General features: G+C 47.9%; 1 protein-coding gene and 1 long non-coding RNA gene across 12 annotated transcripts in view; one reads left to right on the top strand and one right to left on the bottom strand.

Moving 5' to 3' along the window:
* RABGAP1L (RAB GTPase activating protein 1 like) overlaps window positions 1-15,512 on the bottom strand; it is a 302,720-nt gene that overhangs the window by 4,822 nt on the left and 282,386 nt on the right. For 6 of the 9 annotated variants that reach the window (XM_064148102.1, XM_064148104.1, XM_064148103.1 and 3 more), the window contains 3 exons: window positions 9,679-9,771; window positions 2,059-2,169; window positions 1,287-1,391 (listed from right to left, as the gene is read on the bottom strand). In XM_064148102.1, the coding sequence (XP_064004172.1) occupies window positions 1,287-1,391; window positions 2,059-2,169; window positions 9,679-9,771 (309 nt within the window). Of the gene's footprint in view, window positions 1-1,286; window positions 1,392-2,058; window positions 2,170-4,391; window positions 5,117-5,901; window positions 6,601-9,054; window positions 9,416-9,678; window positions 9,772-15,512 lie in introns of those variants that run through there. The other 3 variants (XM_064148110.1, XM_064148105.1, XM_064148106.1) reach the window with 3 other exon arrangements.
* On the top strand, window positions 2,165-9,888 carry LOC135177722 (uncharacterized). 3 transcript variants are annotated; one of them, XR_010303136.1, is made up of 3 exons: window positions 2,165-3,295; window positions 9,367-9,579; window positions 9,757-9,888. It is a non-coding gene; the product is annotated as an uncharacterized LOC135177722 (long non-coding RNA). The 3 variants fall into 3 exon arrangements; XR_010303138.1 differs by having other exon boundaries at window positions 9,332-9,579; XR_010303137.1 differs by having other exon boundaries at window positions 5,368-9,579.

The following is a 15,512-nucleotide window of genomic DNA, read 5'->3' as shown; positions in this document are numbered from 1 at the left end:
GTGGGGTCATTCTCTTCCTCTCTGAAGAATGGTGGTAGACCCTGCTCCACAGGAAACAAAGCAGTGACCTCCTCCTTGTTTTTTCTGCCACAGCAGGTTTGGGCAAAGAGAGGCTTGCTTTGTTTGGAGTGGAACAGGAAGAAGACTCTCTCAGCACTATCACTCTCATCTCCATAAAAGAAGAAAAAAATTAAGTCTATTTTGGTCTGTGGCAATGCATTAAAATACAGCAAAGTCATTCCTCCCCTGCTCAGAACCACTACATTTTGAGAGCTCTTTCAGTAGGAAAGAGGCCTCTGCTGCTCTGTTTAGAGTGGGCAGAGAGTTTGGCATCCCCCATTTTAGAGAGCCACAAAGAATGAGTATTTGATTGTCATAGTCACCCCTCTCAAATGGCAAAAACCATCAAGCTGCCACTTCCAAAACATATCTTGGTGTGTGTTCAACGTGTTAGACTCACGGGACTGTAAAGCTAAGACTGAAGGAGTACAAGGCCAAGGCTAGTCAGCAAAATTCTCCTGACCTTCAACTCTATTCTGCTGTTGGTTCTAGCTTCAGAAAGGAGCATTCACAGCCTTAGAATCATAGAATCAGCCAGGTTGGAAGAGACCTCCAAGCTCATCCAGGCCAACCTAGCACCCAGCCCTGGCCAGTCAACCAGATCATGGCACTAAGTGCCTCAGCCAGGCTTGGCTTCAACACCTCCAGGGCAGCCCATTCCAATGCCAATCACTCTCTCTGCCAACAGCTTCCTCCTAACAGCCAGCCTAGACCTCCCCTGGCACAGCTTGAGACTCTGTCCCCTTGTTCTGTTGCTGCTTGCCTGGCAGAAGAGCCCAACCCCACTTGGCTACAGCCTCCCTTCAGGGAGTTGTAGACAGCAGTGAGGTCAGCCCTGAGCGTCCTCCTCAGGAGGATTGTTTCAGTGAACCAGCAGCTGAACCCGGAACAGCCTCTGATAAGGGAACAATTCCTCTGGCTCCTGGATGAGGTAATTCTAATCATGTCTCCTTAGTTATGATTGCTCACCACCAATAAAAACAGTTACTGAAATACTAGGAAGAGGAAAGGTACAAAACCAGTAAACATTCAGAGGTCAAAAGCAAAGGAAAACACTGAGAAGCACATTGTTTAAAAGAAATATTTACCCTGCCACTGTCAAGTTTTAACTGCAGCTGCATTTTGAAGACAAAATCCTTTCTGCAGATGCAACACATTTGTGCCTTGCTGCAGGCCCTTTTTCTTGTACTTCCTTGCTAAATGGGAGAAGTTGGAGAAGAGCTCACCTGAGCAGTTTCCTCTTCCTGCTTCCGTTTCTCCTCCTCAGTCTCCACCAGCTTCTGCTTGGTCAGGAGAAGTTCCTTGTTCAAAACATCTGCCTTGTCTTCAGCCTAGAACCAGAAGCACTGTGTGAATCAGATGTTCTCTGTGCTGGCACAAACGTCCTGCTCTCCACACCTCAGCAATACTGCACATTGAGTTTCCAGTGTTGCCTTTTCCTGCCTTCTGAGGGCTCACCTAGACTATTTTTTCATAGAATCACAGAATGGTTTGGGTTGGAAGGGACCTTGAAATTCATTTAGTTCCAAATCCCCTGCCATGGACAGAGACACCTCCCACTAGAACAGGTTGCTTATGGCCTCATCCAACCTAGTCAACCTAGTCTTGAATGCCTCCAGGGAGGGAGCAGCCACAACCTCCCTGGGCCAACCTGTTCCAGTGTCTCACCACCCTCACTGCAAGAATTTCCTTCTAACCTCCAGTCTAAATCTGCCCTCCTCAAGTTTCAATACGTTCCCCCTTATCACAACAAGCTCATGTAAAAAGGCCCACCCCAGCTTTCTTGTAGGCCCCCTTCAGGTACTGGAAGGCTGCTCTAAGGCCTCCCTGGAGCCTTCTCAAAGCTGAGCAGCCCCAAGTCTCACAGTCTGTCCCCATGGAAGAGGTGCTCCAGCCCTCCACCAGGCAGAGCTCACAAAGACAGCTCAGATTTTGAGGATCAGGTGGATCCAGATCAGCAGAGCCTGCCCAGCACCCACCCATCTCTGTTAGCATTACCTGGTCCAGGTCATTCCGTAAGGCAATTTTGCTTGTTACAAGCTCATGGGCAAGGTCATCATTCTCCTGCTCCAGCCTCATGCTTGCTTCTTGGAGCCTGCGGTTCTCCCTCTGCAGAAAGGAAGGAACAGGCAGAAAAGGAAGTTAATCTTTATCAACATTAAAGAGCAGTAAGTGAGTATATTGTGTGTCTAAGCCACGGAGAAGGCAAGAGTGCACATCAAGACAGGAGGACTGCTGCTCTGGGAAACAGCAGTGAATGAAGCCAGCAGTGCAAATGCAGCGCTTCCAGTGGTGCTGTCTGTGCCGCAGAAGTGACACCCCCATTGTAGGCTTTCTCTGTCAGAAGCAAACCCAGGCCTCTCTGCAGAAGCTCTTGGCTTCTGCTTGCTTATCATCAAAAGAAATGAGGCAGATAAAATCCCACCCAGCAGCAGGGAACAGGGACTGTGTAAGAGATACTCATACTAGTGTCTCCAGTTCAGAGTAGGAAGCTGTCCTGCTCCATTTTACAATCCATACAAAGAGTCTCTGTTGCAGATGCTGTCTTGCCCATCTTCTGCAGGACCAGTAAAGAGCAGCATTTAGCAAGGAGCTCCCTGCGGCTCCTATCATCTGCACTGCTGTCTCTGCACTTGCTCTGCTCCTTGCAGCAGTTACAACAGTGCATATCTTACAGAATACCTGCTGAGTAAAAGTGCCAGATGGAGAGAGGGCCTCACTCCTCCGGCAACAGGCCCAGAACCTGCTCAGTGGACTAGGCAGAGCAGCACAAAATGCAGAACTTGGAGACTGCAGGTCCTGATCCTTGATGCAGTGCAGTCTGCACAGGCAGAAATGGCTACACAGAGCACTAATGAGGAGTTAATGGATTTTAAAGATCAGTTTCAGTAACTGCTCTTCCAGGGCTGAGAAACAGAATCATATTCAAAAGATGTCTGTAGGTCAGTGGACTTCCAAGAGTCCACATCAAATACACATCTTTATCTTCAGGTGAACACAGCCAGGTGGGATAGAATAGAGGTGCCATCCTCAAAGAGAATTTAAGAGGGCAAGAAAAAGTGCTGGCTTTTGAGTCACACAATGTTTGTGCATCTTTCATACCAGCAGAAGCTACAGAGGGAATCTGCACTATGGAAGCTGAGGGAAAAACACCAAGTTCATATGAAAGCACCTAGGTGAAGGAACAATAACCTGCCTGATGAGACTTCAAAAAGGACCTGTGCTCACTTGAAAGGTAAGCTATGTTCTTTAGGAGAAAAAACCCCAAACCAAAGCAAAACCCAGTAAAAATGAATATACATCAGCACTTAAGACAGCAAAATGTTTCCAAGAGTTGTTCAGTGAATGTCTCCCTACCAGATGTGATCTCTTTGCATAAGCATATTAGTCACTGGTCATCACTTCCTCATGCTCCCCAGCTACACTCAGGTATTTTTTTCATTCCAAGCTCACCACCATGAAACTGCAATTTGCATTTCTCTTGCAAAAGAGATTTTTTTGCATGCTTGTCTTAAACAAAAAAGGACAACCACAGCTCTTAAGAGGATGCTAGAACAGGTCTCTTCTGTATGGGAGCTTCCTCTGTGGCAGGAAACAGAACCTCTGCAACTATTCTTTCCTTAATGTGACCTTATTGTGCAACCAGGCTGCACTGCCCTGAACAGGAAAGTAAGTTTGTTTCCTTTCCAAGAGATCACACTTTAAATAACTTGTTTTGTTACAGAAACTCTTAAGTAAAACACTTTTGTTTTCACACAGTTAAAATAACCACTGCTAAAAGATGCATAGACTTTGGGGGTCTTTTTTAATTGCACTGTATTCTGTTTGGTACAAAGAATTCTTAGCAGTAAAATTCTTCTGTAAGGTACTATATGAAGAGTAAAATCAAACTGCAGTCAAGAATCGTAATGGTAGTCATCATAATCAACTCAGCTGTGTCTTTACGTCTGTATTTTCCTCAGACCATCTTAGAAATGATGATTTTTAGAGATACTCAGCATTTGTCAGAGGCCTGTCACCTAAAAACTGGGACCAGAGCAGGTGCTGCAGCACCAAGACCTTCTCATAGGGGTGTTGCTTAGAGGGAGAATTCAGCAAATTCTTAAGACTTCCACAGAATAACCCAGAAAGAGTTTTGCTTTAACATTTTTTGCTCTGCTTTTGCCAAAAGCTTCAGTGTCCAGAAAGCAAGCTGCACAATGTGAAGTTGGAAGTTCCTGCTTTGCATTGGCAGACAAGTGGATAAGCAAGCTAGGTGGTTGGAAATGCGCTATCCTCCTCTTAAACTGCAACTGGCACGGCACGTAGCTAGTAAGTTAAAGATCTCTTACCGTGGGCATCCAGTCAGTAGCTAAAGAGAGGGGTTTAGCTCCTTCACCATACTTCTAACTCGCAGCTGAAGTGTCTCTCACAGGGCCACCTCTACTCCTCCTCCACACAGGGCAGTATGCATGATTAGATGGCTTGCCTTTTCCAGCTCCTCCCCTCAGATCTACCCTCCTTCCTCAGGAGGAAACTCTTAATCTGATCAAGCCCAAAGAGAACCTAACCTTCCACGGCAAAGACATAAACAGCAAACAGCTTTTCATAAGCAGCCAACTATTCAGCTCTGAAATATTTACAGGGCTTCATCAAACACCACTCGCAAAGGCAGAAAGTTCAACAGATGGAGCTGGTTCCTTACAGCAGGGCTCACATCACAGGCAGCGTTTTGCAACCTGGCATGAGCCAACCTGTCAGACCTGCTGGTTGTCCTTGGTGTAAACAGTCAGCTTCCTGCCTTCTCTCTGCGCACCACTAACAATCCACTGGCTATGGCAGCGATTTCCTTCTCTCGGCACTGCTCAGTGACTACAATCAGTGAAAGAGACTCCTCTTTCCCCAAACAGCCCTGCTTACAAAAGGCAGCTGGTGAATGCTGATCAGCTTTTAAAAGGAGGATACTGCATTTCCAAAAGGGACAAACACCGCTCAGACATACAAACGCAGATCAACTTACCTCCTGCACAGTCACAGACCAAATACTGCTTTCAACCATTGGTGTAAAGACAGTGAAAACAGGAGGATAAAATGAATTTTTAAATACCAACAAAGACACGGGGGGGGGGGGGGGGGGGGGGGGGGGAAAGAAAGAAATTAAAAAACTTGCTGATTCTTCAGTGAGTTTTTGGCTCTGAGTTTAAAAGATGATATATCCCAGCTTCCATCACACACTGGATGGAAAGAAGGCAGCCAAACTGGAAGCAGGAGGCAAGCCTCAGCTCTGGAGGGCTGAAAGGCTGAACTCCACCCTCTGTTTTCCTGCAGACAGCACTGAGGAGCAACTCCTGACAGGATTAGCGGTGGTGATGCATCCTCTCTGTGCTGTTACTCGGCAGGGTGGTAACGAGTCACAAACCTTGTTAAGCAACTCAGTGTCATGTTTTCTGATGAGCAAACACCCAAGCCCCGGATCTTTGGGGATGAAGAGAGCCTCCTCAATGGTGGAATGAAAACACTGATTAAAATTCACTTCTCTGGGCATCAGCAAACTGAAGTCTTCGTGAGCTCACTGAAAAGGGCTCTTGACTGTGGAGGAAAACCTCATGAACCTCCACCTACACACCCAAAAGGCTTGCACAGCAAACTCTCCAGGAAATCCTCTCCTGGGAAGCAGCATAGAGGCTCCTGGAGGTGGTTTGTTGTTTCTCTTTGTTGGCTGTGACACTTGCTTTCAAAACCCGCAGACCAACAATGACCCACATCATGAGTTAGCTGAAGTTTTCCCTCATGACAGTTACCATGACTGAATAAAAACGACCATTGTCTTCATTTTTGCTTCCACTTCCAACACAAAACCTGTTATATCCAAACTGCACATTTATTCAGACAAACTCCTCCATTGCACAACAGGGTCCACAGAGGAAAAGGCATTTCTGCCCTCAGAGCAGAACTGTGTGCACAAGCAGGGACTGCTTGCATAACTCCAGCCTTTCTTTGTGTGGTTATATCCTCTTTAGTTTACATCAAGCAGTCCTCAGCTCTGGTGGTGATTTCTCATCAGGAAACCAAAACCCTGTTACATGAGGTGTTCTCAAACACAGGAAAAACCCAAACATAATAGATAGGGAGGAAGAAAAATGAATCTGAACTACACTGCTGCTTTTTCTGCACAAGCAACTTGCTTTTCTTCATAGCCTGTAGAGGCAGTTTGCAATTTGTTTTAACCAGAAGTTAGAAAAGCTGGTGACAAACAGCAACTTAGAACTTATTTACTTTGTGCCTATTAGAAATCTGACAAAAATGTGACAGTTTGTTATAAGCAATGAAAAATAAAGTGAAAAGATGTCCATTAAAAAAAAAAACACCATCAAAACCCAACAAAACCACAATATTTTTCCTAAAGAATCCTTGTAAATACAGAAGGGAACAAACACCCCAAATAATGGCACTTTAATACTGTTCTTTTGGCAAGTCAGACCACAATCAACAAGCAAAACTGGAGCTGGGCAGGACCTCCTGGGGCATGTAACACAGCTCACTGCAGCACATGAATTTAACCTGTCAAGAAAACAGCAGCCTGGTTAAGAGCAGCCTGGACACTGCAAAACCAGTGCAAACTCCAGCCAACAGCAGCCTGGTTAAGAGCAGCCTGGACACTGCAAAACCAGTGCAAACTCCAGCCAACAGCAGCCTGGTTAAGAGCAGCCTGGATACTGCAGAACCAGTGCAAACTCCAGCCAACAGCAGCCTGGTTAAGAGCAGCCTGGACACTGCAGAACCAGTGCAAACTCCAGCCAACAGCAGCCTGGTTAAGAGCAGCCTGGATACTGCAAAACCAGTGCAAACTCCAGCCAACAGCAGCCTGGTTAAGAGCAGCCTGGACACTGCAAAACCAGTGCAAACTCCAGCCCTTTGCTGGAGCTTATGGAGAATTTGGGGTGGGTGGGATCAGGGGAGCACCCTGGGCATACCCAGCTGCTGGAGGTTGCTCAGCCACATGTCCACAGGCTTGGGACACCTGTAGGAATGGAGCACCAGGGAGCAGAGGAAGAAGTGTGTTATTGCCCCACTCTGCTGGGCCTGGCTTCTGGAATGCCTGAGTGGAAGTCAGATCCACATGTAAGAGCTGTGCCAGCTCCCACAAGTTCCCTCTGCAGTGCAGCATGGATAAACCAAAAGGAGAAGACAGCCATGTGCCATTCTGGGGGCTGCTCCCATGCCAGTGCCCTCACAGTCGAGCTCCTATGCGCCCAACACTCCATTGAGCCATTCCCAGTGAGGACCAGGCCACAGGCTGGAATCTCACCCAAGACTCACTGCTGCATCTCTGAAGTGCTAGCATCTCTCTGGTCCTGACAAATCTCTGCTGGCAGTAAAAGCAGTAGCAAGCTGCAAACAACAAAAACTAACAACTACAACTGAAAAGCATCAGCAGACTGAAAGCCCATTTCCTTCTTGACCTCTGAGAGCAATATTCTGCAGGGATCTCCATTCCAGTGAGCCTATTCCAGAAGCATCCTCTTCCACTGGGCAGCAACCCAAACCCCTCATTTTGTTCTGGGAATAGACACGAAGAACTGCAACGAGAGAGGCCTTCAGGGCCCAGCCCATGCAGGGAGCACAGAGGGCCAGAGGGAGCTAACAGCAATGTCCTCAGAGGCAGTCCCAGCTCTTTGGCAGCATGGACTCGGCCTGACTGGGCAAAGTCCAGCACTGGAGCTGCCAACATGAAATGCATTTCTGGACTGCAGAGCCATCCTTTAAGGGGCAAGCAAAGGTGGCTCCCCACTTTCTGCCCAGAAGGACCACACAGCTTGAGTCTCTTGCTGCCCTCTGGAAACACTCTTGAAATGTCAATTTCTACCAACCTCAGCTTGACACATGAATAAAACCAAAGGAGCAAGATGAGGAACAGAGAAAGCTCACAAGCATTTCTCCGTGACACTCATCAGCTGAAGAATGCACCCCAACTTTGAACTTTGTCTGGAACTAACCAGTTACAAGGTCTGTCTCTAACAACAGCATCAATAAGAGGATCAGACCCAATCTGGCTTAACTGAAAAAATCACACAAGTGAGTTTCCAAAGTGCAAGCCAAAACCTCAGGGCTGTGACAGTGACTTACACACACAGTGGCTGGAGTTGCCTTCTATATCCTCATTTGCAGCTCAGAGACAACGTTCTTCACCATCCACCACCTGTGATTAACTAGTTAATTAATATACTTCCCCACAGCTTTAAAGAAGTCTGCTTTCTTTTCTAAGTATTATTTTAATCCACAGAACTGTAACCACTGGAAAAAATACTTAGGCAGAAGTTAATCAAGAGTGAGTTGTGCTTTGGCTAAATAGGTCATGCCCACTCTTGGCTCTCAGCTGCTACAGCAGCCCCAGTTCTCACAATCAGTGAACTCTACACCCTTGGACATCAAAAGAACTACACATTTTTTTTTCCCCACAGGTAAATACTTTTTGGCAACAAAGTAATTTTTAATTTCTTTGTACCTGTGCCTCTCTCTGCTGTCACATTTGTGAATTATGGTATAATCTGCCACTGCAGGATCTTCACACTGTGGCTTTCTGAATGTGAGGCACTTTCCTCACACTCACAGACCACATAAACCTGTTGCACTTTGTATGATCATTTATGACTCCACAGTCCTGGGAGACTTCATACTACCTGTAACACTACTTAACATGTTAAGGCACAATGACGAACAGCAGGAAAACAGTACAGGTGTGGGTAAGCAATGTCACTTCCCAGCTGACCTGGGCAATGCACAGTAAAGTGCTTCATCTCTGGCAGCTTCACCTAAAGGAAACTGGGTCTTTCACAACAGGGTAAGCAACAAATGGCTCCTGAGTGCTATGTGAAGTACATGCCTAGAGGCAGAGCCTCAGACAAACTCGTGGCAACAGAATGTAGCAGTGACAATAAATGCAAATACATAGAAAAGATAAGCAGTGCTGGCCCAAAGTGAAAGAACTGGTATTTTCTTGGTGAACTATCAAACTACCATAACGAGAACTGAACCTTTATTTCTGTGCTGCTTTAAAGCAGGACATTGAACACTGTTAATTTGCTTGCAGGAGCACCTTGAGACCCCAAGAGAGCTCCGGGTCCCACTGTCCTAGGTGTGATGTTAACAGAATAGTAACTGAAGCTTGGTATAAACAGTAACAAGAATCATGTCAGGCAAGGAAGAGTTCATCTTCCCAAAGTCTCTGTGGATGCCACTGCACACAGCTTGTGCTAGAGCAATGTGTGTTTTCTCCTCTCTGTGTCTGCAGCTGAGAATCAGCCTTTCTCTCTGTGTCTCACGAAGGTCTCCCGTAAGAGCGCAACAGCAGGAGAGTTACCTACAAACATATAAACTGAAAGAAGAAAAATATTGTCTGTGGCGACTCCTGGATGTCTTCAGAGCTACAAAGCCTGACTGAAGAAACCAGCAGGTGTCCAAAGTGCTCCTTTGAGGAGGCAGATGAGTTGCACCTGCCGCTGCGCTTCCCTGAGGTCGGCACTGGCACAGCCCAGCCAGGTGAGCGCGGTACACACAGCTCAGCTCAGCCGCTGGCATCGGGGCACTCCCCACGGGGTTCAGCCCATCCCACTGCTTCCCACGCAGCATCTGCCTTACCTTGTATCTGTCCATAGGATCTTCCTGCTGCAGCTGACTCTCTCGCATTGTCTGGTACTCTCTCTCATATTTCTTCAGCTTTTTTGTTGGCACCTGTGGAAGAGAATTGGGAAACATGCACGTGAAGATCAGAGGAACACAGGAAAGGCTGACAGAAAGCTCTCCTTGCAAACAGGAAGCCAAGGAAGTGCTGGAAAGCTGCTGCTGCTGCTGCTGCTGCTGAATAAAGTGCTCCCAGTTTCCCACCCCCCTCCTCCCCCACTTCCCTACTCAAGCAAGCCACATCAAACACTTAGCAATATACTTCACACAGACAGAAATGTTTCTGTGCCTACTGCTGTTAAGTATTCAAATGTTTAGAAGAAAACCAGAGGCTAAGTAGAGACATTTTAATAAAATTGGCAAGAAAAAACCTCATCAACAGGCAAGCAGCAACAGAAGGGGACCCAGTCTCAAGCTGTGCCAGGGGAGGTCTAGGCTGGATGTTAGGAGGAAGTTGTTGGCAGAGAGTGATTGGCATTGGAATGGGCTGCCCAGGGAGGTGGTGGAGTCACCATCCCTGGAGGTGTTCAGGAATAGCCTGGCTGAGGCACTTAGTGCCATGGTCTGGTTGACTGGCTAGGGCTGGGTGCTAGGTTGGACTGGATGAGCTTGGAGGTCTCTTCCAACCTGGCTGATTCTGTGATTCTGTGAACACCATGAGTGAGGAGAGAGGGAAGAGGAACACACACCTTGATGTGTATAATTCACCAGAAGAATGCCTTAGCAGTAGAACTGTTACAAGTGAGATGAAAGGAGTGCTCCTGCAACAGGACTGGGCAATTCCTGAACAAGATCCAAGCAATAGGTTTACAGCTGAAAGAGTATTGATGTCTAAATTACAGCTTGTGACCACTGCCAGGCAAAGGTGGGGACGATGCAGTGCTAGCTGTGGCAGGGAAACACAGAAACCACAGGCAAAGCTGAAAGGTCAATTGCCAGGCAGCTTGGTTCTGGGGAAACACAGCTTCAGCTTCAAACACAGCACACAAACAACACCTGGATTCCCTTCAACGGAGCATGGAGAGCCTCTGCCTCACTTCCTCCTCTTAACTGCATACACAGTACTGTATCAGTGAGGCCATCTCTCTCTGGGGACCTCTGATAGTGTTGCTCTGTCCCCACTGCACAAGTGTGGGGTCACCTTCTGGCAGCTGGAAGGATCCCTATGACCATGTACCATCATGACTTGTAAACCCAGGCTTTTCCTGGGTCTGTTCTGTCTCTCTCTGTTCCTCTTGCTTGTATTGATCATGTCTAGCTGACTCCTGGTGTGAAGGACATGCCACTCTCACCTTGCCTTAGGGTAAAAAATCACTGCCAGTGAGCAGAAAGATGTGTTTACAAGTAGCTTGGTGGTGGTTTCCCTTTATTGTTTCCAGCCCAATGCCTCCTTCCTCTGCAGTACAAGAAAGGACCAAGCATGTGCTTGCTGCTGCTGCAGACGTCTCTGGGAGTTACTGGTGGAAAACAAGAAACCCCTGATCTGCAAAACACAGCACACAGGGAGCAATGGTGTCCCCAGCTGATAATGAGATCTTAAACCAACCTCTCCAGAGAATGGAAAGAAAAAAGAGCACAAACATGAAGCACTCTGTACAAACATATAAGAGAACTTCACTTTGATGACATTTAACAGGAAAAAAAAAAACAAACAAATGAAATTTATGAAATCAGAGAGGTTTTTCTCTGTTTTGGCTGAGCAACATTCAAGGTGAACACCCAGGCTGTTCTGTCTTAGCTGCAGCTTGAAACTGTTGAGGATTCAAGAAAGATGTTGAGGTGCTGGAACATGTCCAGAGAAGGGCAACAAAGCTGGTGAGGGGCCTGGAGCACAAATCCTATGAGGAGAGGCTGAGGGAGCTGGGGGTGTGCAGCCTGCAGAAGAGGAGGCTCAGGGCTGACCTCATTGCTATCTACAGCTACCTGAAGGGAGGCTGTAGCCAGGTGGGGTTGGGCTCTGCTGCCAGGCAAGCAGCAACAGAAGAAGGGGACACAGCCTCAAGCTGTGCCTGGGCAGGTCTAGGCTGGATGTTAGGAGGAAGTTGTTGGCAGAGAGAGTGATTGGCATTGGAATGGGCTGCCCAGGGAGGTGGTGGAGTCACCATCCCTGGAGGTGTTGAAGCCAAGCCTGGCTGGGGCACTTAGTGCCATGGTCTGGTTGATTGGCCAGGGCTGGGTGCTAGGTTGGCCTGGCTGAGCTTGGAGGTCTCTTCCAACCTGGTTGATTCCATGATTCTAAAACATCTGAAGACTGATCCCTGGGGTCTGCAGAACAGGTCTTATGAGGAATGGCTGAGGGAACTTGGGTTGTTTAGTCTGAAGATGAGGAGGCAGAAGGGAGACCTCCTGGCTCTCTACTACTCCTTGAAAGGTGGATGTTGGTCTCTTCTCTTTAGTAACAAGTGATAGCACAAGAGAAAATGGCCTCAAGCTGCACTGGGAGAGATTTAGGTTGGATATTAGAAGAAACTTCTTCACTGAAAGGTTTCTCAAACACTGGAATAGGCTCCCCAGGGAGGTGGTTGAATCCTCATCTCCGGAGGTGTTTAAAAGACACAGATGTGTTGCTGAGGGACATGGTTTAGCATCAGGATTGGTAGACTTAGAGAACTGTTTGTCTCAATGACATTAAAGGCTTTTTCCAACCAAAATAATTCTCTACTTCTGTGGTTCTGTAAATATTTGAGCAAGAACCCTGCTGTCTGAAAGAGCAGGAGATGCAAGACAGATTAGTTTTTGGTGTAAACAGAGAGAGAAAAATGTTGAAAGCTAAAAATTGCAGAGTCATTATCCTACTGCTGCCAGCAGTTCTCCCATGTGCAGGGGAACTCCTTGTGTTTAAACAAGTTTTGCTAGGGACTGTCTCCACTGACCCTCCCAAAGACCCACCAGGGGCCTCATGCTGCCTAGAGCAGCATCCCCCTTTTCTCTGACACTGTAAGACCTGTAAGAATGAAAAGTCACACTTCTCTCTGCAGTCCAGAGGCAGGGGCAAAACCAGCACAGGATCATTACCTGGCTAAGTAGCTCTTGCCAAGAGAGCAAATGGGGTAAAAAGCAGTGCTGTGACCCAGTGCCTATGCTGAGCACTGTGCCACAGCTGCCCCCTTGCCAGGCTGAGCCTGTGTAACAAGAGCTGAGTGCTGCTTCTTGGTAACAGCCTCACACCCAGCAGCCTGCAGCTCTCCGTGCTCATTTGTCAGAGGTTATTTTATTAAGAGCAGCCTTCTCTCTCTGCTTTCATCTTGTATTTGGTATCTAGAGGAGGCAGATTTTAACATGCACTTCATCACCAGAAACTAATCTTAACACATCAAAATCTCTTATAATGAGCAGGGGAGAACAAGTCAGCTGCTTAACTTCTCTCCACCTCCTTCCCTTCACAGACAATTCACACTCATTTCTTCATGCCTAGGAACTCCTCCCACCAACCATTCTTACCAATGTGTATCCTAGGGTGCGTTAAGAGAAATGTGTCCAGCAGGTCTGGGGAAGTTCTCCTCCCCCTCTGCTTTGCCCTGATGAGACCACACCTAGAATCCTCCCCAGTTCAAGAAGCAGGGATCTTGCTGCATCCAATTCTGGAGCTCCTACTACAAGAGGGATGTGGAGATGCTGGAGCACATGCAGAGAAGGGCCAGGAGGATGCTCAGAGGGATGCAGCAGCTCTGCTGTGAGCACAGAGTTGGGGCTGTGCAGGCTGGAGCAGAGGAGGCTCCCAGGTGACTTCTTGTGGCCTTCCAGGATCTGAAGGGGGCTACAAAAAAGCTGGGGAGGGACTTTTCAGGCTGTCAGGGAGTGCCAGGACTGGGGGGAAGGGAGAAAAGTTGCAGGTGGGGAGACTGAGTGGCCATGAGGATGAAGTTGTTGAGCATGAGAGTGGTGAGAGGCTGGAATGGGTTGCCCAAGGAGGTGGTTGAGGCCTCGTCCCTAGAGGTGTTTAAGGCCAGAATGGCTGAGGCTGTGGGCAGCCTGATCTAGGGTAGGGTGTCCCTGGCCACAGCAGGGGGGTTGGAACTGGCTGCTCCTTGTGGTCCCTTCCAACCCTGACTGATTCTCTGAAGCTGCAGTGTGAGTGCAGCCCAGACAGTAAGTGTGTGCTGGGCTGCAGCAAGAGCAGTGTGGGCAGCAAGGCAAGGGAAGGGATTCTGCCCCTTTATTCTGCTCTCCTCAGACCACACCTGGAGAGTCCTGTGTGCAGTTCTGCAGCCCCCAACACAAGAAGAACATGGAACTGTTAGAGCCAGTCCAAAGGAGGCCACGAAGATGCTGAGAGAGCTGCAGCAGCTCTGCTGTGAGGACAGGCTGAGAGAGTTGGACTGTGCAGCCTGGAGAAGAGAAGGCTTCGAGGAGACCTTGGAGTGGCCTTCCAGGATCTGAAGGGAGCTACAGGAGGGCTGGGGAGGGACTACTGACAAGGTCTGGTAATGACAGGGCAAGGGGGAATGGGTTTGAACTGGCAGAGGGGAGATTCAAAGTAGATGTTAGGAAAGGGTTCTTTGCAGTGAGGGTGGTGAGACACTGGCACAGGGTGCCCAGGGAGGCTGTGGCTGCTCCCTCCCTGTAGGCATTCAAGGCTGGAAGAGGCCTCGAGCAACCTGTTCTAGTGGGAAGTGTCCCTGCCCATGGAACTGGCTGATCCTTGAGGTCCCTTCCAACCTAAACCATTCTATGATCCATCTGCTCAGCTTCAGGGGATCTCTCCCTCCTCCTGCAATTCAACAGTTCAGCCTGGCTGTGCTGGATTCATAAACCACACAGCTGTGACTCCTCCCTCCAAAGGAGGGCTCTAATGAAGCCCAAGCACTCAGAAGAGGTAGTTATCATTATGTTCACTTGACAGCCAAGGAAATGGAAGTAGAGATGTAAAATGATTTCCTAAACATACTGAAGACAGCCAGGGGATGATCCAGACACAAAATCCCATTACCTGGTTTCTAATTTCCAGCACTGCCAGGATGCCAGATTGAGCAGAGCATCTCTCTCCCAGATTTTCACTTCTTTTCTCTATCTAGCCCTGCATAAATACATTGTCCCATCACACTCACAGTATTCTGTGATCTCTGCTCTCTTTATATTGGTTTTGCTTTTCCACTTCTCACCTCAGTGTTGGGAGAAGAAAAAATAAAAGGAAAAAAAAGCCAATTCACAAACTGTTCAGAGCTTTCCTTTTGCTTCCTTTGGAGGCAGTGACCTCGTTTTCTCTTTCACCTGTGCTGTGTTTGCTTGCTATTTCAAGACTGAGGCTAGGGACTTGCATCCCTGCAAACACTTGGTTACACTATGTGCTGGTGACTGACGTGGGGAGACCCTGAGCTTGCTTTGGGTGAGCGCTGATAGCAACTGCAGACACTGGCTGCAGCCCAGCTTCCCTTTGATCCATCCATCACACACATCCCAGACTGCAAGCCCCAGGAGGAGGCCAGACAGTCCCCACTGCTGCAGAGAGAGACCATTTCTGAGCGTGTGTGACAGCTGAGAGCCCAGCTCAGAGGTGATGGAACCAGCCTGAGCTCCACTTGAGGACACTCAGGCTTGGCCCTGCCCTTTCACACAGCCAGGGAGCTGCAAGAGGCTCTCACAAGCTGCTGCTGCATGTGCCCGTCCTGAGGAGATCCCAGTTACATTACTGCATGCTTAATTTTCTTCACATAATGATTTAAACCAACATTAAAAGCAAGTTAATTTCCAAATGATGCTTGGTTCTGCTAAGTGTGTCATATGAAGGCTGTAAGCACTGAAAAGCACCTCAAGCAGTTTAGTGACACAAATTGGAGATCACACTCAAAGTT

This window comes from Pogoniulus pusillus, chromosome 8 (genome assembly GCF_015220805.1).
Source record: "Pogoniulus pusillus isolate bPogPus1 chromosome 8, bPogPus1.pri, whole genome shotgun sequence".
Lineage (NCBI taxonomy): Eukaryota > Metazoa > Chordata > Aves > Piciformes > Lybiidae > Pogoniulus > Pogoniulus pusillus.
The sequence above is the reverse complement of the archived record's forward strand: the minus strand, read 5'-3'. Positions and strand labels throughout refer to the sequence as shown.